At 46.1% G+C, this 20,339-nt stretch overlaps 1 protein-coding gene across 4 annotated transcripts in view; it reads left to right on the top strand.

The window, feature by feature from the left end:
* Nucleotides 1-2,686: 2,686 nt before the first annotated feature.
* The window catches only part of STAC (SH3 and cysteine rich domain), a 137,181-nt gene continuing 119,528 nt past the window's right edge, over nucleotides 2,687-20,339 (top strand). Inside the window, exon 1 of one of the 4 annotated variants that reach the window (XM_053221712.1) lies at nucleotides 2,687-2,945. In XM_053221712.1, coding sequence (XP_053077687.1) covers nucleotides 2,835-2,945 — 111 coding nt within the window. In that variant the 5' untranslated portion in view covers nucleotides 2,687-2,834. The remainder of the gene's footprint in view (nucleotides 2,946-20,339) is intronic. The other 3 variants (XR_008298088.1, XM_027040622.2, XM_027040621.2) reach the window with 3 other exon arrangements.

Genomic DNA, 20,339 nt, shown 5'->3' with positions numbered 1-20,339 from the left:
AGGAACTGAGGAAACAAGATAACACGACAAGATCCCTGCCCAAGCGCGGCTCACAGGCCAGGGGGAGGACAGGATGCTTCGTCATTGATAACTTGGGATGGGATGCCATGTGTGTATGGCGTTGCTTTGGGAATCTCAAGCAGACCAAAGGGGTCAAGAGAGGAGCTTTCAAGAGTAATAAATGTTTGGAGATGTGTTTTGAAGCATAAGAGAAGTTAGCTAGGTGCCCAGAAAAATAAGATGGAAAGGGATTTACGTGCAAGAAATACATGAGCAAAGGCTGGATTCGTTTGGGCAACTACAGGTAATTCCACAATCTCCTAAGAAAGGTACCTACTATTTCTCAGACCAAGGCATTCTGTTACTAGGGCAGAGGTGGGGTGAGGAACAAGGACATACTAGCTTCTTTCCAATTTCCCTCAGGGGGACAACATTTAACTTGTACCATTGGCTAATGACTATTAACCAGAGCTAAGCATTTACGAAAATGCAGAGTGATATCATACAGCTGCCCTTCAATCCTTAAAAAAGCAAACAAGATCCAAAGATGAAAAATTCCTTGTATTTGTGACAATGTGCTTGCCCACCAAGATTGGACTTGCCCATTGGCCTTGGGGGGAGCGAGGGGGGGTTCACTTCCTTGGAAGACCATTCTCTGCCCACACCCTTACTCGGTCCCTGCATTTGTGTGCACTCATTATGTCCCTATACTTTTCTCCATCACAGTTCAAAAAATGTGTGTGTGTGTGTGTGTGTGTGTGTGATTTAATTAATCTCTGTCTCTCTCTCTCTCACCAGGCTCTACATTCCAGGACAAGAGACTGAATCTGTTTCCTCCCTGCTCCATCACGATTTTCTAGCACCAAGTCTGGTCCAGAACAGATGCCTAACAAAGATGTGTTGAAACTGTCGCCCCTGTCATTGTGTCCTCTGGTTGCCACTCTTGTGGTTTCGGCTGCTCGAATTTCGTACCTGTTGAGCAATTAGGAATTGCACTTCGGAGAGGAAAGAGCTGTGGCCATTTGGGTTAGCCCATCTGGCCTGGTCCAATGAGAAGCTACGGGCCACTAGGGTATTCGGAGCTCTCTGAGAGCCAAATGCCCATTAAGAGCCTGGCACTTAGAACAGGAGCTTTTAATCGATGTCTACGATAGAGTAGTAAGTTCTCTCCAAAGGACATCAGCTAAGGCAAACACGCAGGACCAAGATACACGATCCCCAGGATCTGATACCAAATGAAAATGCAGGGCCCCTTGTTCAGATCTTCTCAAGAATTTCAAACAGACCCATAAATCCAGAGAACAAACTGGTGCTTGCCAGAGGAGAACGGGGAGGGGAAGTTGGGCGAAAAGGGTGAAGGGGAGCGAAAGGCACCGGCTTCCAGTCATGGAGAGAGTAAGTCACCGGGATGAAACGCGCAGCACAGGGAATATACTGAGTGGCACCGCAACAGCATCCGATGGTGACACAGGAGCAACGCACGCGGCGGGCACAGCGCAGCGAACAGCGATGCTGAATCACTGTGTCCTACAGCTGAAACTAATGTAACATTGTGTGGCGGCCACCCTCCGGCCGAAAACCATTTAAAAGTTAAAAAACAAGAGGACTTCAAGATGGTGACAGGAGAGCATCAGAGCAAGTACAGCGGCCCGGGTGAGACCGCACAGGTGGCGTTCCCACGACGCTGGCCTCGCCCAATTTACGGCTGATCAGGAAAAGCTGGACACAAGGTCACGATTTTCTGTTACACAACTGAGGGAGGTTTGCATTTATGAAAATTAAGGCCTTTTAAATAGCCAGATGTATTTCCTTTCCCTGCAGGCTGAGGAGGGGTCTTGGGAAAACTAATGGATCCTTCCGTCCCCGTACCCAATGGGGCCACCTCTGTGTTTCCAAAGGCTTCCTTAAGGCAGACTGGTTTGTCCTTCTGCGAACAGCCCTGAACTCCTTGCTATCCGGCAAAGCCCCGTGGGCTCTTCGGCCTTGCAGAACCGCCTCCACCTGAGGGTCCAGGGTCCAAAGACACGGATTCTGAAGCCAACACGGGCTCCAGTCCCAGCGCCGCTACTTACAACCCAATGACTTGGAGCAAAGTACTTCGCCTCCCCAGAGCCTCGGTCTCCTCGTCTATAGAGTGGAAGCGACGGTACCCGGCCCAAGGGGGCGGCCGCGAGGACCAAACACCGGACAAAGCGCAGAGGGCTGCGCGCACGAGCGCACAAAACGGGGACGCAGCCTCGCCCGCACCGCGCTTCTGCTTTAGTCCAAAGCCGAACCGGGGAGCGCAGCCCGCCTTCGAGCAGGGAAACCCCGGCTCTCTCCCCACGCCCGTCGCTGCGCCCTATAAATAGCCGAGCTAAGTCACCGTCTCCGCTGGAGTCGCTGTTCCTTGGGGTGAGGAACCGGGCGGCGGGCGCAGGTGCTCCCTCCCGGCCGGCTCCTCTTCGGGCGTCTCGTCCCCGCACCGCCCCTCCTGGGCACCCCCGCGCCGCCCCCGGGCGACGCGCGTCCGGCCGGGCGGCAGGACGCCCCGCGCCTTGACCTCCGCCCCCCGCGGCGGCCGCGCAGCCCCGCCCCGCCCCGCCCCGCCGCCCCGCCTCCCCCGCGCCCCGCTGCCGGCTGCCAGTCCCGGCTGCCAGTCCCGCCCGTGCGCTGGGCCGGCCGGGGGCCGCGGGCGTGCGCACCGGCGAGTCCGAGGGAGGGCGCGGGGGCGGCGGGGCGGGGCGGGCATGGGAGCCCCTGGGACCGGCCGCTGAGCGAGCGCGCCGGCGTGCGGCGGGAAGGCCAGCCTCGCGGTTCCTCCGGGAGCCCAACTCCGTTCCCGCGCCGCCACGATGATCCCCCCGAGCGGCGCCCGCGAGGACGGCGTGGACGGGCTGCCCAAGGAGGCGCCGAGCGCCGAGCAGCCGCCCTCTCCGGCATCCACCGGCAGCCAGGAATCCAAGGTACCGCGCGCACTCGCCCCAAGAGAGCACGAACTCACTCTCCTCCTGCCCTTCTCTGTGTCCACCGTCGTGTCCCCGGACTGGCGCCGGTGCCGGCGGGAGACGTGCCCCTAGCTGGAGCCGGGCTCCCCCGAGACCTGAGTGTCGGGCAGGACGCGCAGGAGAGCTGCTGGAGCGCGTCGCGTGGACCCGGCCTCCTGCCCACGCAGACCCGAGGCTGCGCGGGCTTCTCCCCCCGGAGCGCACGCCGGGCTCAGAGAGACCGCTTTCGCGGGTGGTTGGCGGCTGGGCGGTTCCGCGCTTTCCGCCCGCCGGTGCCCCAAGCGCGGGGTGGGTGTCGAGCGGCTTCTGAAGGCTGAAGGAGGATAGACAGCGAGGGATGCACCTGCGGAAGGGCTAGGGCGCCTGCGGCCGGCCAGGGGTTGTCTGTGTCCCGGGCGTCTCCGAGACGAGACGTTTGGCTTAAGTCAAGGGCTCACCCCTGACTTCGGAGAGGCCGAGCGAAGGGAAGAGCCGCGTGCGTGGGAAAGTTGCTGTTCCTCTTGTGGAAGTTAATACGTGAAGAACTTACACTTGCTTTGGCGAGTGGCGCTAACGCACATACACAGAGCCACCCCCGCAGCACCCCTGCCACGGTTCCGCTTCCTCTGAAACGCTGCTGGGTGCCAGGCACGTGCTTGGGAATCTTGGACGCGGAGGGCGTGAAACGTGGCCGCTGGCGGTGACCCGCCACATGGCCTCGCGGCCCGGGGTGAAAATCCTAAGATGGAGCTTGTGGTCGCGAGCATTCCTTTACGTGCAGGGCTCCTGGCGCCTTGTGCAGATCTCCTTGAGAGCTCCCCAGGCATCTTCGGAATGCTGGGCAGTTGCTGTGCAGGAGCGAAGGCAAGGGGGATGCCGGTTCGGAGGGCAGGTCAGACGGGGCAGAGACGAGCCTCATCCCTCTGTCCCTTTGCATACACCCGTCACAGCCGTTGGCAAACCAACAGATCAAAGTCCCAGCTAAGTGGCTCTCGGTGTAAGTGATGCTGGGCTCTGGGACACATCTCGGCCTCTGGCAGTAAACCATCAAAGAGAGCTTGGCATTTTATTTTACTTTACGTTATTTTCCTTTATTTTATTTTACTTTATTTTATTTTATTTTACTTTATTTTATTTTATTATTTTATTATTTTATGTTGCATATTTTATTTTATTTTACTTTATTTTATTTTGTTTTGTTTTATTTTATTTTGTTTTATTATATTATTTTATTTTATTATTTTATTTTATTACTTTATTTTACTTTACTTTATTTTATTATTTTATTTTATTATTTTATTTTATTATTTTATTTTATTACTTTATTTTATTTTTATTTTATTATATTATTTTATTTTATTATTTTATTTTATTTTGTTTTATTTTATTTTATACTTTATCTTATCTTGTTTCATTTCATTTTATGGCCGATGTCTGATCAGGGATATATGTGTCAACTTGCCTAAATCTCAGTTGGAAATGGGGCAGAAGCCCCACCGCCCCCCCTTCCAGAACCACTGTTAAGAATTCATGAAACGGCCCAGTACCTGTAAGAGCTCCATCAGGGTTTATCCTTTTCCTTCCTGAGCTGAGGCGGGTCCACCCCACCACAGATGATCCACCCCGAAGCAGCCTCACACCCTGCACACACACACCACCTCTCCTCTGACTGGAAGTTTCTGGGCATCTCATCACTGTCTTGTCACTGGCCGTCAGCCACCTAAGGGCCGTGGGTGGTGTGGGTTAGTGGCCGTCTCAGAGATGATCTAGAATACGGTAAATGAAGGCAGCAGAACTCAAGAGTGAGACTAGTACTCAACTTTGTCAGTTGGGCCGGCTGCTCCCGCAGTAGGCGTGTTCTGGAGAGGGCTTAGCATTTGCGGATGCAGCAGCGTGGTTGAAACACACTGTATGGATTTGCTATTTATAGATACCCCGATGCAAATTCCTTGGCAGAGGAAAAACTACATATGCGATACCCATAATTATCCACTGATTTATCTGACTGTGGTTTCAAATTTTGCACATGCCAGTTTTTCTCCAAGTGGCCTAGACACCTGAAGTGCGCGTATGCGGCCCGAAATTTATGGTCGGTGTTCTTGTCAGTGGAGATGGGCCGCCGGGGGGCCATGAAGCCCAGGAAGCTGAAGGCAAAACAGTGTGGCTGAATGTGAGTTTTTGGGGGTGGCATTGGTGATATTCTCAAAGCCCTTGTCCCTCAGAAAGGCTGAACCGCCTACACCTAAGAAGGCTCTATTTATTCTACACCAGGAGTGTCAGATTTGAAAGCTCACGGCTGTTTACACGGATGTTCCACCCTGAGGATGGAAGGAAAGTAGGAACAAGGCATTAGTAGGCACTTCTGAGATGATCTGTGAAAATACCACTAAAATGTTTTAGGTCCCTCTGAGCACTAAGCTTCCTCAAGAAAGACTTTTAAAATTACTTCCTAAAAAAAAAACAAAAACAAAACCCCTTTTCTTCTCTGATTGGAAGGGTGACAAATACCCTTTGTAGAAATTTGAAAAGCCCAGACCAAAAATAAGAAAGAAAAAAAAAAGTCCCTCATTGGCTCACCATCCCGAGGTGACTACCGATAACATTTTGATCTATGTCATACATGTTTTTGAAGGTCTGCTTTTGTATTCGCGTAGCTGAGCGAACTATGGTCAGCATCTGCTGAATGTGTGCCGTGTATCAGGTACAGCTTGGATCTTCACAATCACCCTGTGAGAGGGACTTATTTTATGAATAGGAAGCAGAGCTCAGAAAGGTTAGGGGACTTGCCCAAGATCACAGAGCTAGCTGAGAGCCACAGCTAGGCCAGAGCCCCAGGCGGCATAGCTCTGGAGCCCAGCCCTCCACCACAACTCCCTGTCCCGCTTGGGCACTGTTTGCCTTCCTCCTGGTTCCCCTAACACCCCACTCAAGTATGCCACACGCCACTCAAAGTCATCTACAGCAGTATTTCGGGCTTCTCTTGAGAAGAAATCTTTGAAAATAAATTGAGCCACATTATCATGTGAAATGATGAAAAACCAAGTCTTGTCCAGCTTCTTGGTGTTTGGTTTTTCTACTGTCCCCCTCCCCACCCCTGAAAATATACTTATGGAAACAACTAAATGGGATGTCACAGAATCATCTAGAAAGCGGGGCCTCAATAAATCCTTTGGTCGAGAGAGTCCATTAGGAGAGGACGATGGTGGTTCAGTGCCCTGAGCCCATAAGATGTTTCCAGAAGTCTACTTTTTTTGCACACTGTTTGGAATGGTACATCATAGATTATGGGCGCTGGGAACACTGGAGATCATCTACTCTCAGTGTTTTTTTAAATTACAGATACTTTCTATTGTGTATATTAATTTTGGTACGGAAAATGTCAACATACACAAAAGCAGAGAAAACAGTATAAAGATCAGTCGGTCTGTGACTAATCACCTGGCTTCACCAATGACCGATTGATTCATGGATGGTCTCTTTTCATCTCTTACCTCCCACTACCGCCGCCGTCCCTCCTCACACACACTGGATCATTTGAAACCCAGTTCCAAACATCAAATCATTTCATCCATAAATATTTCAGGCTGCATCTCTGAAAGCTTCTTTGGGAAACATGACTATCATTATCACATGCTCACATACTTTTCTGTCGAGGGTCAGTAAATTCTTGGGGGGGCCACGGATGGTCCTTGGGAGATCCGTGAACAACCAGAACCGGCATTGAGCATCGTGCAGTTACGTGTAGATGTGCAGCATCCGGGGAAAGGATCCATGGTTTAGGTCAGATCAGTAAACTCTCTGTCACCTTCACTGGTTATTTAAATATCCTCTCCTTTTTTCTCTTGAGGAAACAGAGGCCAAGAGGAAGAGGCAATGACTTGCCTAAAATCACACACATTGCTAAGTGGCAGTATTTTTGCTTGAGAACCCTGTCTTGGAGTGTAGTCCCCAGGGCACATTCCTGTAAACAGAAGTAGTAATGTAGTTCATGTGGTTTTCTTTTTCATAAAATTAGTTGCATTGAAGAGTTTGAAAGCCACTGATGAACCTCGCCCTTCTGTCTTTCCATTAACTATTCCAGAAAGACCACAACCTCATTTTTTTTAAGTGCTGACGGAGAGCATGGAATACTAAGAAAAATGTCATGTTTCAGCATCTCTTATTTCAATGAATATCTTTTCTCCTACCGACTTATTGGCAACATGGAAAACCTTACGAGGGTCTAATATGAAGGTTTAATATGGATGCCCTTGGCCATCACTTAGATGACCCAAGGTCATGTTTTGATGATGTGGAGAGATTATAGGTTTTGAGGTCCAATAGACGAGAGTTGAGATCTTTTCTTATCAGTTGCCCTGTGACTGTGGGATAGTTGCCTAACCTCTCTGAGCCTCAGCTTCCTAATCTCTAGAGTGGGCATGCTGATACCCAGTTGACATGTTTTGTTTTGTTTCTGTAAGGCCAGTGACCTAATACATTTTAAGCATTTAAAAGCGTGTGACATTGTTGACTTTCTCTTCCTGCTTCACATTAGATGACTTCTGTCACCAGCCAACCCCAAATATCACCGGAATCATTTCAGTAACCAAACCCGATACTGCAGTAGTATAACTGAGTTTTTCTCCCTTTGGACTATACCGATGCTGTTGACTGTAGAGCGTGTTACACCTTAGCTGTTTTGTATCCCCGGGAAGATAAGCCACAGACTCACCAGCCTGTGGCTTCAATTTTGAAAGGGTGATATAAGCCACCCAGTGGCCCATTGGAGCCAGGAACCAAGGACTCCCCTTATTCCTGGATAGTTCTCTCTGAATGTGGACCACCATCCAAGTTAGGGGAGAAAAATCTCTTCACCATGAGAATGCGTCTCCTGGAAAGGGCGTGTCCATCAATCAGCAGCTGTTTATTGAGTGCTGTCTTTGTGCCCAGCTTGTCCCATACACATATATGAAGCTATCATTGGTAAGGATTTTAACTTCTACTCAGGGGAGATGATGGCACCTTGGCTTTGCATCCAAATCTCTTGGGGAGTCCAGTCCACAGGTTAGAGTGCTAAACTGAAATCTCTGAACAAGGGTCCCAAGCATGAGTATTGTTGTAGAGCTTCCTTAGCGATTTCATTGTACAGCCAAGTTGGAGGAACGCTGGCTTAGACCATCAAAGAAACCGAAGAGAGAATAAGAATTGAGTACGAATTGTAGATTGTCGAGATTCTCTTCTTTCCAACCACCGTACCTGAAGGAACCATTTGTGATTACTCCTCTTCTTCCCTTCCCATTTATCCTTCCTTTCCAAACAAATGGCTCCGACAGGTGACCCACTGTTGACTTTCACACGGCCAGATAATCTTAAGCATGTCTCAGATGCAGCTGGATTTACAAGGCTAGCTATGCTCTTATTATGTTATTTTCATGATCAAAAATAAAAGGTGGAAGACAGAAAACTATAAAGACAAAAGTTCTTTATCATACAACCTAGATATAAGGGTTGTTTCGTTACTTGCTGTATTTTTCCACTTACGTTTCCTTTATATGTGTGCACACATGTACTTGACACAAAATTGGAACAGTGTATACGTAAATGCACGATGTCCTTTTTCTTGAACCTGATGTTATACAGAAATTTCCCATGTACTCTGAGATAATCAATAACATGAATAATAAAAATAGTACAACATTCTACTTCACCGTTAGGCCGCATCTATTTCATTGGTCCCTTCTGACTGCATATTTAGGTTCTTTTTACCTTTCACATATTTAAAAACATTGAAATTTGGGGCACCTGGGTGACGCAGTCGGTTAAGCATCCGACTCCGGCTCAGGTCATGATCTCACAGTTTGTGGGTTCCAGCCCTGCGTCGGGCTCTGTGCTGACAGTCCAGAGCCTGGAACCTGCTTCAAATTCTGTGTCTCCCTCTCTCTCTGCCCCTCCCCGCTCTCACTCTGTCTCTCTGTCAAAAATAAATAAACATACATACGAACATACATACATAAATAAATAAATAATAAAAACATTGAAATTTATATCCTGATACATAAACATTTGAATATATTTCTGACTGGTTTCATAGGAAGTAGAGCTGTTGGGTCTGGATATAAACACTTCCAAGGTCTCGTATTCTCATCGACACGGTGCCCTCAAGAAAGACTATTACCGTAGCTTTTCATCTCTTAGTAAACTTTTTTATTGAAATATGGCATCCTACCAAAAAGTGCACACACCATAAGATTCCAGCTTAATTAATTTTCAAACAATAAACTTTTGATCTGTCTGTAACCAATGCAGAAGTCAAGAAATCAGATGTTACCAGCACTGTGGAATTTCCCTCAGACCCCCTTCTCTCATCTCTAGCTCCCCAAAAGTAAACGATATCCTTCTAACACCATAAATTAATTTCAGTCATGTGTGCTTTGTGGAAATGGAATCATGTAGTGGAGACCCTTTTATGCCTGGCTTCTGTCACTTAGCAGGATGTTACGAGCTTCATGTATGCCCGTGCGTGTAGCAATCATTTTCATTTTCCTTGCTGTATAGCATTCCACAGTAGGAATGTTCACTGTGTATCCACTCTACTGATGATAAACATTTGGATTGTTTCTTGGTTTGGGCTGCTTCAAGTAGGACCCTATGATCATCTTATATATGTCCTTATAGATATCTTATATATATCCTTATAGATATTTTCTATCTATCCTTATAGATATCTTCTATCTATCCTTATAGATATCTTCTATCTATCCTTATAGATATCTGTTGGAGCAGCATTGCTGGGTTGTAGGGCAGACATGGGTTCAGCCTTGGTAGGCATTGTCAGCTTTCCAAAGTAGCTGTACTAATTCATACTCCCTCTAACAATGTAGAGTTCAACCTCCTCCTTATCCTACCAATACTTGGTATTATTGTCTGTCTTTTTCACTGCAGCCGTTGTCATAGGAGATTAATGGCATCCCACTGTGTTTTTAACTTGTATTTCCGCAACGAATAATGAATTTAGCAGTTGGCAGTTTTTGTGCTTTTTGGCATTTGAATATTCTCTTGGGTGCAGTAGTCGGTCAAGCCTTTTGTTTCTTTTCCTGTCAGGTTGTCTGTCATTTTCCTTTTAATTTACAGGAATTCATTACATGATTCTAGATACAACTACCTTCAGAGATAAATGTATTGGAGATATCGTCTCCTACTCTGCAGCTTACCTCTTCTCTTCTTAACAGAAATTCTTAATTAGTTTATTAATTCACCCTCTTATGGTTGTTAGTGCTTTCTGTGTTCTGTTTATGAAATCTTTGCTTACCCGAGAGGCATGAAGGTATTCTCTTACATTCTTTCCCAGAAATGTTATGTTTTGCCTTTCACACATAGGTTTATAATCCACTTGGAATTGCTCTTTTGGTATGGTGTGAGGTAGGGGTCGAGATTCATGATTGAACTGAATTGCCACCTTTGTTCTACCCGTGATATAGACCACTCAAGTGTGTTTGCTTCTGCAAGTATCCCAGGGTATCATTAACTGAGAACCCAATTTTCTGTTACGTCTTCAGTTTGGGGGTTCTCAGACCAAACTGTGTTGTAGAAATTCGAGCCTCAAATCTATGTAAAGGCAATCTGTGATTATGAATTCTCAGGAAATATGTATGTTTGTGTGTATTTTCCACTTTATGGCTATGCTAAGATTGCTTTATCATCAACCCAAGTTAGTGAGAAATTTGTTTCTAGTTCATTCTTTCTTTGTTTTTCAAATATCCCTCTATCCAATCCCCCTAGGTGGTTTTTTTTTAATTGGTGGTAAAATATGCATAACATACTATTTCTCATTTTAACCATATTTTTAAGTGTACAGTTCTGTGACATTAAATACATTCACACTGTTGTGCAGCCCTCACCACCATCCATCTCCAGAACCTTGTCACCTGCCCAGACTGAAACTCTGTGCCCATGAAACAGTTATTCCCCATCTCCTTTCCCCGGCCTCTGACATTCTAGTTTCCAATTCTATGAATTTGACTACTCTAGGTACCTCATATCAGAGGAGTCACGTAATATCCGTCCCTTTGTCATTGGCTTATTTCACTTACCATAAATCTTTAAGGTTCATTCAGGTTTTGGAATATATGTCAGAATCTCCTTTTGTTAAGGCTGAATAGTATTCCATTGTATGAATATGTCACATTTTATTTATCCATTCACCCATCAGTGGACATTTGAGTTGCTTCCACTTTTTGGCTATTGTGAATAGTACTATTACAAACTTGGGTATATAAATATCAGTTCAAGTCCCTGCTTTCATTTCTTTTATGTGTATAGCCCAAAGAGTGATTGCTGTGTTACATGGTAAGTTTTTTGTTTGATTTTTTGAGGCATCATCATACTGCTTTTTCCCCACTGGCTGTACCATTTTAGACTCACAGCAGCAAAACCCTTGTTCACAGGAACCAGGGTTCCAGTCTCTCTGCATCCTCTCCAACACTTGTTATTTTCTGTTTTGTTTTATTTATTTTTTATCCTCCTGGGCATTAAATGGTATCCCATCATGGTTTTTATTTTGTATTTCCCTGATGGTGAGTTGAGCATCATTTCACGTACTTATGGCCGTTGTATGTCTCCTTTGGAGACATGCCCATTCAAGGCCTTTGCCCGTTTTTAAATCAGGTTGTTTGGGCTTTTTGGTTGAGTTATAATATCGTACCCTTTTACATCAGAAAATTTGAAGGACAGAGACATATGGGGTTTTCTTATTGTTTTAACTACACACAGGGTTATTTCTGTGTTTTAAAAACTAGTCTTTCTTTTGCATATTATCTGCTCATGTCCTCATCCATTTTAATAGAACATTCATCCATTTCCTATTGATTTTTAAAAATTCTTTATAAATATTAAAGCGATGATCTTTCATAGATGTTGTAACATTTTCCCAGACTGAAATTTGCTTTTTGATTTTATTACATTTTCAATCTAGAAGATTTCTTTTATGTTGTTAAATGTCTCAGATTCATTTAGCTGTGGCTTCTTTTTTCCATATATTTAGAAGAGTCTTCCCCACCCTGGGAGCAGATAAATATTAACCTGTTTGTGTCTCTAGATTCTTAATATATACTTGTTCATTTTATCACCTTAATCCATCTGGAATTTATGGTGTTATGTGGTATGGAAGAACTCTAATTTTTCCCCCAAGGATTAATAAGTATTTCTAAACCATTTATTGAATAATTCATCCTTTTTTTGCTGATTTGAAATGTTACATTTATTATGTAATAAATGCTAATATGTACTAAGTTCTCCTTTAGAGTTATCTGTTAAATTCTAGTGATTTTGCATATATTACTATAGAGTATTTTGGCATAACTATTATAATGTTTTAATTATTGTAGCTTTATAATAGATAATTGGCAATACAGGTACCATCCTGGGAGTTTTATTTACTTAGCTGCATGCCTTTTTTGTTTTTTCATCAAGTTACAAAAATAATATTTGGAAAGTACTTGCATGAAGCTTTGAAGATCGTTTCAGTGAAATCTTTACAAGTGACGGGATTTCATATCCAGGAACATAGTATACGTATCTTTCGTCGTCGATGTGTCTTTTATGACATTTGTAAGTGCTTGGGAGTTTTCCTCAAATACTTTTTGCCCAATTCTCTGTTACGTATTGTTTGGGTATTTTATACTCTGTGTTACCGTTATGAACCATCCGTGGTGAGAACTGACATACAGGACATTTGTTTTATATTAATTTTATAATCTAAGATCTTTTAGGTTCCATTTCATCCATTCCATCAATAAGGAAATACAGCGTCGCTTAGTGGTCCAAATCCCACGGCGCCACTTTGAGATGCCGCTTATATAAGCTTCCCTGTCCTTCCCTTTCCTGACCTTCACTGTTCTTTCTGGAAAGTGAGCATAATCCCGTCTGCAGCATCATCGCTAGGGTTAAATTAAGGAGTGTATGCTAAGCGCTTACCACAGTGTTGAGCCCATAATAAGTAAATGCTAGCTATTGTTATTAGATTATCATAATACCTGCAATAATAATTTTGTCTCTCTAAATATAACTCTCATTTTGGGAGGTGGGGGAGTAGAGTAGGCTTGGGATAAGGCGTATTGCATGAGAACTCCCCAAACAGGGTAAATATGAGCGGAGGTATGGAGCTAATACCTGGCCCACTTTAAATGCCAGCAATATTTTACTGTAAATGGACACTGTCTATAAGTGTTTATTGTACAGTTGTTGGTACTACGGGGTGGCCTTAGCACTCTTGTTCATCAACCCACTGGGAAAGCCACTACAAACTTACACATTCCGCCTAAGAAATACAAGGTGGTGTTTTGCAAATTTAACTCCAAGACAAATCCATTTGCAACCAAATCATTTCCTAAGACCTCCTTCTCTGCAAATCCCAGACTTCCCACTCCTGTTCCCAATTAAACTGAGACAGTCTTTCTCGTGTTAAGATGGGGAATGTTCTTAGCTTACTAAGAATTTCCATCAGGAATGGACGTGGAATTGTTTCCAGCGATTTTTTGGCAAGTATCGAAGTAATCATGTGATTTTTTTTTTCTTGTCCTTTGGCCTCTTTATGTGATGGATTATATTAATAGATAGCCTAATATTAAACCCTTCTTACATTCCTGGAAAAGATCCTACTTGGCCATGAGGATTTTCTTTTAATAAACTGCTGGGATTTGATTGCCAATACTGTATTATTTTTACATCCATATACATAAGGGAGATTGTTCTGTGACTGTTACTTTGTGTTCTTGGTCAGATTTTATTTTTAAGAATATGCCAAGTTTTAGAAATCAATTTGAGAGGACGTCCACGGAGACTTTCACTTGTTTTGTTTTTGTTTTTTCTGTGGAACAATTTGTAGAACCCAGAGCCCCTCATTTGATGTGTGGGGGGAAAAAACCCTGCTAATAATATCTAGACCTAACACCTATTTTCAAATAGATTTTGAACACATTGTTTTTTATTTTATTCTCTTCTGTCTTTCTCTCTCTCTCTCTCTCTCTTTTTTTTTTTTTTTTACAAATTGGCATGATTCAGGTTTGTTAATTTGGTTTTTTCCATAAGCCTATTCATTTCCTTTAAATCTTAATAGCATCTCTGGATGAGTTGTCGTAGAAGGAGCCCTGCACCTCCCCTCAATCTCTCCCTATCCTCACTTTCTCTAGCGGGGTGCCCCTGCGCTCCCGTGCTGTGCACACCCGGTTTTGTAGTTCTCTGTGTTTATACAGCATCGGTGCCTCGATCCGGGTTGGGATCGGGGGCTGTGTTAAACCCCAGTGCCCCCTCCTTAAATCCCTCACTTCGTTGATTCCCTTCCTATTGGTAGAACAGTTCCTCTCTGGCCCTTCAGGCTGTCACTTCCCCTCCAGCCGTCACTCCCGTGTTGGTCCTCCCCAGCCTCCTGCTGTCAGCCCTCAGTCCCTTGTCACTCTCCGTCATCTCTCTGCGTGCCTCCTGGCACATCTTACCTGTTTCCATTTCACCCACCGGCCGGTAGCTTGCAAATCTGCATCCAGCCCTGACATCGGTCTTCTGAGCTCTCGACTGACATACCCGGCTACCTTCTGGACAGCCTGTCTTGCTCTCCCCCCCCATACCTTTTCAATTCAGCCCCCCCTCAACCAAACCCCTCGTTCTCAACTCAGATGCCAGCCCAGTTCTTTACGTATTCTCACCCGCATGTGAGCATGATGCACGAAGTCCACCAACCTGAGCCCGAAAACCAGAAGTCATCCTCGATGACCCCCCCAGGAGACAAGATGGCTGTCAGCCCCCGGGGGGTGCTTCATTGATCTGGAAACGAAGCTTGTCCACGCTGCCTGTTGCTCAGGGCCCCAGAGCTTGAAGTTCCCATCGGCATGTTTCCCCCAGGGCCGGCCGCGGCTGTGACCACGGCCTGGAGGACTGAGTTCGGACACAAGAAGAGGCCCAAGAGGAGGGATCCAAAACAGGAATGCCACTGTTCTTTGCCCCCCAAACCGACATGAGGGAAAGGAGTAAGAAGAGGTGCTAGAGGACCCCCGGCTGCCCTCCCTCCATCTCCAACACTCTGAGTTTTATCAGAGCAGGGTAACTTGGAGAACTCGGGGAGGGATCCCCACGGCCCCTCGCTCCGGTGATGCTGGTCACTGGCAGTAGCCCTGTCACCGTGTGCCCGCCCTCCACACAGATCTGCTCGCCTGCTGATCCGGCCCTGTTTGCCACCCTCCCCAGGGTCAGCACCCCTCCCCCTCACTCCGCAGTCACCTGCCCACCCTGGCGGGTCTGTCTGACCCCCGCGATGGCAGAGCCAGGCCCGCTGTCACCCGTTGCAGCCTCACTTCTGGCCTGACCGTTGGCGATGTTCACGGGCTACAGGTGACTCTTCCGGATACCCTGGATTTTTCAGTCCTTGAGCTTTTCTCCTCCTAAGGTCTCATCTTCCGTTCTCTTCTACATCCCCACCGGCTTCTGTGATCATCCCCGAGAGGCTTCCCGTCCTGTGACCTGCACCTGGCATCTTTCCATCTAATCCCCTCTGACACCTCTACTCCAGGAGTGTTTCAGCCCGACCAGACCATAAAATCCCTTAGCCGGCAAGCTCACTGCCTTTTATTTGTCCCTCATGCATTTTAGGTTCCCAGATTCCTTTTTGTCATCATCGTAATTACTCCCTCGCCAACACGCTGAACTCCTGCGCCCTTCTGTCCCTTTGTTCAGAATCGCCTAGAGAAACCTCACCTCTGCCTAAAGCCAATTTCCCACCTACTCCATACCCACACTTCTGGAGAAAGTAGAGAAGACAGATAACAAACAAGGTGACAAAATATGTAACGTTTATTTCAGGCAGTGCGCAGGCTCTGTGGAAGGGTGCAGCGTGGAAGCGGGTAGCATTAGAGCTTTTCTGATCGGGGACGGATTCTATGAGAAAGTGACCTTGAGTCACAGCCCGGAATGGAGTGAGGGTGTCAGCTGTCATTTCAAGATCTAGGGTGAGAGGAGAGTAGGGGAGAGATCTGGACAAAGCCCTGGGCGGGAACAGGTGTGTGTGCCTTGAGGAACAGCAAGAAACCTTGGGTGCTTGTGGCTGAGTGCTGAGCCCAGAAGGCGATACTCACCTCTAAAGAGGTAAGTCCCGGGGCTAGAACCGTACTGTCCAGTATGGTAGCCGTGACGTATGTGTGGCTCCCTGATTTTAAATCCATTAAAAACTCAGTTCTTTTGTCACACTAGCCACGCTTCGAGTGCTTGTAATCATCTATGGCGAGTGGTTACCACAGTAGACACCGTCGATTACGGAACATTTTTATCATTGCGGAACATTCTTCTAGACAGCGCCAGCTAAATCCCGTGGGTCTGCAAGGGCCATGCTAAAGAATCTGGATTTTGCTCTCACTTGGAGAGACCGCCACTTGAGAAAGCCCGGGAGGAAGCGGGTCTGGACAGTACCGGGTTTACACCGTACAAAGGTTCCCGAGGCCGCTGCACGCAGTGGGACTACAGCATAGCAAGGGTGGAAATAAGGAGGCCACTTAGAAAGCTAGAGTAGTCCAGATGAGGGAGAATGCTGTGTGGGCACAGGTATTAGTTGGCGGAATCTCTAAGAAGCAACAGGCTTCAGGATAACGTTGTGAAAGGAGAATCCATGAGATTTGCTGGGAGTGGTGATGCGAGGCGTGAGGGGGAACGAAGAACTTGGAACGCTTCCTAAAAAGTTAAAGGGAGGAAGCCCTGTGCAAGCATGTCTGGGTAGCAACCGCAGTAAACTTGAGCAACGGATGACCTTTCAAAGATGGAGACAGTAGGATTGGCGTGATTGATTTTGCACATGGGGAAGAAGGCGCAGGTCAGGAAAGTTGACGAGCTCAGATGAACGTCTTAGAAGCCGGGCAGAGGAGAGAGTTAGATTTGAAGAGTGAGGACGAGAGGAGCCATAAATGCTGTACCAGGGAAGTGGCTGGTGGACCGGCCTGGAGAGAACCTAAATCGGGAAGGGGAACAATCCAGTCTCAAGAACATGCAGAGGGGAAAAGGGGAGGAAGAGGAAAGAGCAAGCCTGAGAGGACTTTCAAAGACCAGGGTGAGCGCCTGGTTCCTCCACGGAGAGCCAGACTGCACGGGGGTGGAGGCCGTGTTCAGCCAGGAGGCCCCTTAATAAGCTGAATGAGATTTGCAGACTGATTTCTTTAACTACATCTCTTTAGATGATATTAAACCGAGGTTTCTTCGGGTGGGGTACATGTGACTTCGATACACATACGAAAAAACATTTATAAATTGGATCTCTGTTCATTGAACAGTCTTTTCCTACTGACTCTTGTTAAGAAATTTGAGACGAAGTTCCTGGGAAAAACAATAATAATAGTCACATGATACAGATGCAGTAAATCTTTTAAATCAGGTTTATGATTGAAAAATGCTAGGGATGATTTGCTGATAACATTAATACTACCATGCAAACTCACTGACAACGTTTTGTTCCAGAAGCATTTTCTTGGAGTTCCATATCTTGGGGGAAGTGAGTTCCTTCCACCTCAGAGAAGTACCAGGAAACCTTATCAGGGAAGGACGCTCAGAAAGGGGTCGTCCTAGATGGTCAAACCTTCCTGATAACAGAGAACATGTCCTCGTGTGTGCCAGGCGTTTCCCTGTTGAGAATCGTCCTTGCAAATCTCTCTCTAGTCTGGCTCACCTTTCCCTGCCTTCAAACCCAGAATATGCCACATGGAATTTCATTCACTTATAACAGAGGTGCACGTGCTCTGTCAGTTTCAAAGCAATTACATCGGTTTTGTACTTGGCTTTTCCTAATTACTCGGGATTCCCATGTAAACACAAGTTATTGAACTTTATGCACGTAGGGGAGTTTTTGTCCCTTGTACCGAGGATTCTGCACTGCTCTCCTGGCTCTTGTGCCCAATTCCACCATTTTTCTAACCTTCCTTCTCGAAGGCCAGTTCTCTCTGCAGACTGCTTTGAGGCTTTCAACTTGCTTCTTCTAATTGGCTTTCGTGTTGGAAGATCAATCAATCATCAAACTGGTTGGAATTTCATGTTCCTTAAAACAGAATGGAAACTGAACCCTAATGGACTACCAGGTTAAAAAAAAAAAAAATCCATGCTAAAGAAATTGACAACAGAGGGAGATAAATAGAGGAATTGTTGTGTCTTCGGGGTTTGTTTCCTTGTTTGTGATTTTTACTTAGTGATTGGTCTGGAAGTTCATCAGGCATTTGCTGATATATCCTGGTTCTTGGCTGCATTTTCTACAAGCCAGTTTCTGAGTTCCTGATAGGTTTTGTGTTTCTTAATTCCTGCTTAAAAGGCAAAGCTGGTATCCATTTGTTTAATTAACACATTTTTACTGGATGCTTCATATGTTGGTCAGTTTGTTGGGAATCACTCCCGGAGGACCTGACCTTCCAATTGAAACATTTGAAAAGATAAGTTCCGAAATACAAGGTCTCATTATCGTCAATTACTGTAGCGTGAATTTTTTTCTAACTGCCATAGTGGACTCTTTATATAGCCTGTAGATATAGCCAGGCAGGTACGTAGCCTATAAGCGAAATGATCCAGATAAATGTTCCATGAATAAGTTACGTGAGGAAAGAAAAGGAGCAAAAGGAAAAAAACATCCAGCTTACAAAATTAAAACGTGCAGTTACAGTTCTTCTGATGAATTCGAGGAAGCACACAATGTAAAATCAGGAGGCTTCACATCAGATCACGACTCGAGCCACTGAAACCCCTCAAACCCTCAAATGTGCAGATTCTCGCTATGAATGCTCTTTTTTCCAGAAGGAATACATTCAGTCTGGGTCTGATAACCCAAGTTCTCTAGAATTTCATGGGTTTTATGAACTTGCCTGAAAAAGCAAGATGTGCTGTTTCCTAGGTGATTTGTTTGTTCCTGTGGTTAGAATTACTTCGGCAAAGTTCCTTTCATAGACTGCCCATAGGATGACCTTTGCAGATAGAAGGAAGTAAAAAAAAACCTGATTCTCTAATTCATAATAAATCATAGGGTCGAAGACGAAAGACATTTTAAACTGCTGTAGGGAGCCAAGAGCAAAGTGCCAAGCCCATCAGCTTCGTGGAAGGACGCTTTCTGGTTCTTTTTTTTTTTTTTAATGTGTAGTTTTGAGAGAGAGAGAGAGAGAAGAGAGCACGAGCAGGGGAGGGGCAGAGAAAGAGGGAGACACAGAATCCAAAGTGGGCTCCAGGCTCCAAGCTGTCAGCACAGAGCCTGATGTGGGGCTCGAACTCATGAGCCGTGAGATCATGACCTGAGCCGAAGTCGGACCCTCAACCGACTGAGCCACCCAGGCGCCCCGACACTTTCTGGTTCTTCATTGGACCTTCACTTATAAGTCTGTCCATAGCCTGTTGGACATCAGTCCAGAGAGCCTAAATCTCACTCTTAGAGCCCGTGCACCTGGTTCCCAGGCTCTGGACAGCAGCTGTGAGACTCACAGTGGCCATTGAGGAGCCACAGCTTTGACCTCGTCCCCTGTGGTCAGATTCACCAAATCATATAGAGGCACCTCGGAGGAAGCCGGCTTCCAGCACATAAAGTTGATGTACCTGCAGAAGTTACCAGGCTTCTCTGTTTTTGTTTTTATTATTATTATTATTATTCCCTTATCTTTCACCTTAAGTTGGGGTCTCTAGAAGCAAAGCATGAGCTTCAGAAGCATGTAATTTACTGAAGGCATGCTCTTAGGGAAAAACCTACAAGAAGGGAAGGAAGCAGGAGAGGACAGGAGACGGGACTGAACAAGAATGCGGCCTACGGCGAAGTCTTCCCTGATCCACAGTGGGACTCTGGGGCATCAGCTGCACCACCGAGTTGTCCCTGTCTCAAGGCGACATGACTGGACTGTGTCACTCTGTACGGGTCAGTCTTTGACCGGAAGTGGAGGGGTGGGTGCGGGCACGTACATCATCTCCTACAGGAGACACTTCCCATTGGCTGAGGGCAGTTCCCAGAAGAAGGAGCCATCCGCAAACCAAAGCAGCTGTGAGGTGGGCTCAGGGGCCCCAGTAGAGACGACTCGGGTGGGGGACCCACGGCCTCCCCCCACCTCTCCCTCTGTTGTTTTAGCCAGAGTGGCCCTTTCCCTCTTTCATGCTCCACACAGTTAGGAATTTTGCTAACATCTTTGGTCAAAAAACAAAAAACAACAACAAAAAAAGTGCTGCATTTGAAGACAGTCTGACAGACACCAGATGAAAGCATATAACAGCTGCTGGCTGGGGGAGCTGGTCGCCTACGCCATAACGCAGCAGGTGACGCAGAGCAGGAGAGTAAGCTAGGGATCTTGGTGGGACTGAGCACTGATGGAATCCCATATTCCACCCCACCCCCCCCAGGAAGAAAGGGCATTTCAA

Source organism: Acinonyx jubatus, chromosome C2 (genome assembly GCF_027475565.1).
Source record: "Acinonyx jubatus isolate Ajub_Pintada_27869175 chromosome C2, VMU_Ajub_asm_v1.0, whole genome shotgun sequence".
Taxonomy (NCBI): Eukaryota; Metazoa; Chordata; class Mammalia; order Carnivora; family Felidae; genus Acinonyx; species Acinonyx jubatus.
This window is presented reverse-complemented; position numbering and strand designations above follow the sequence as displayed.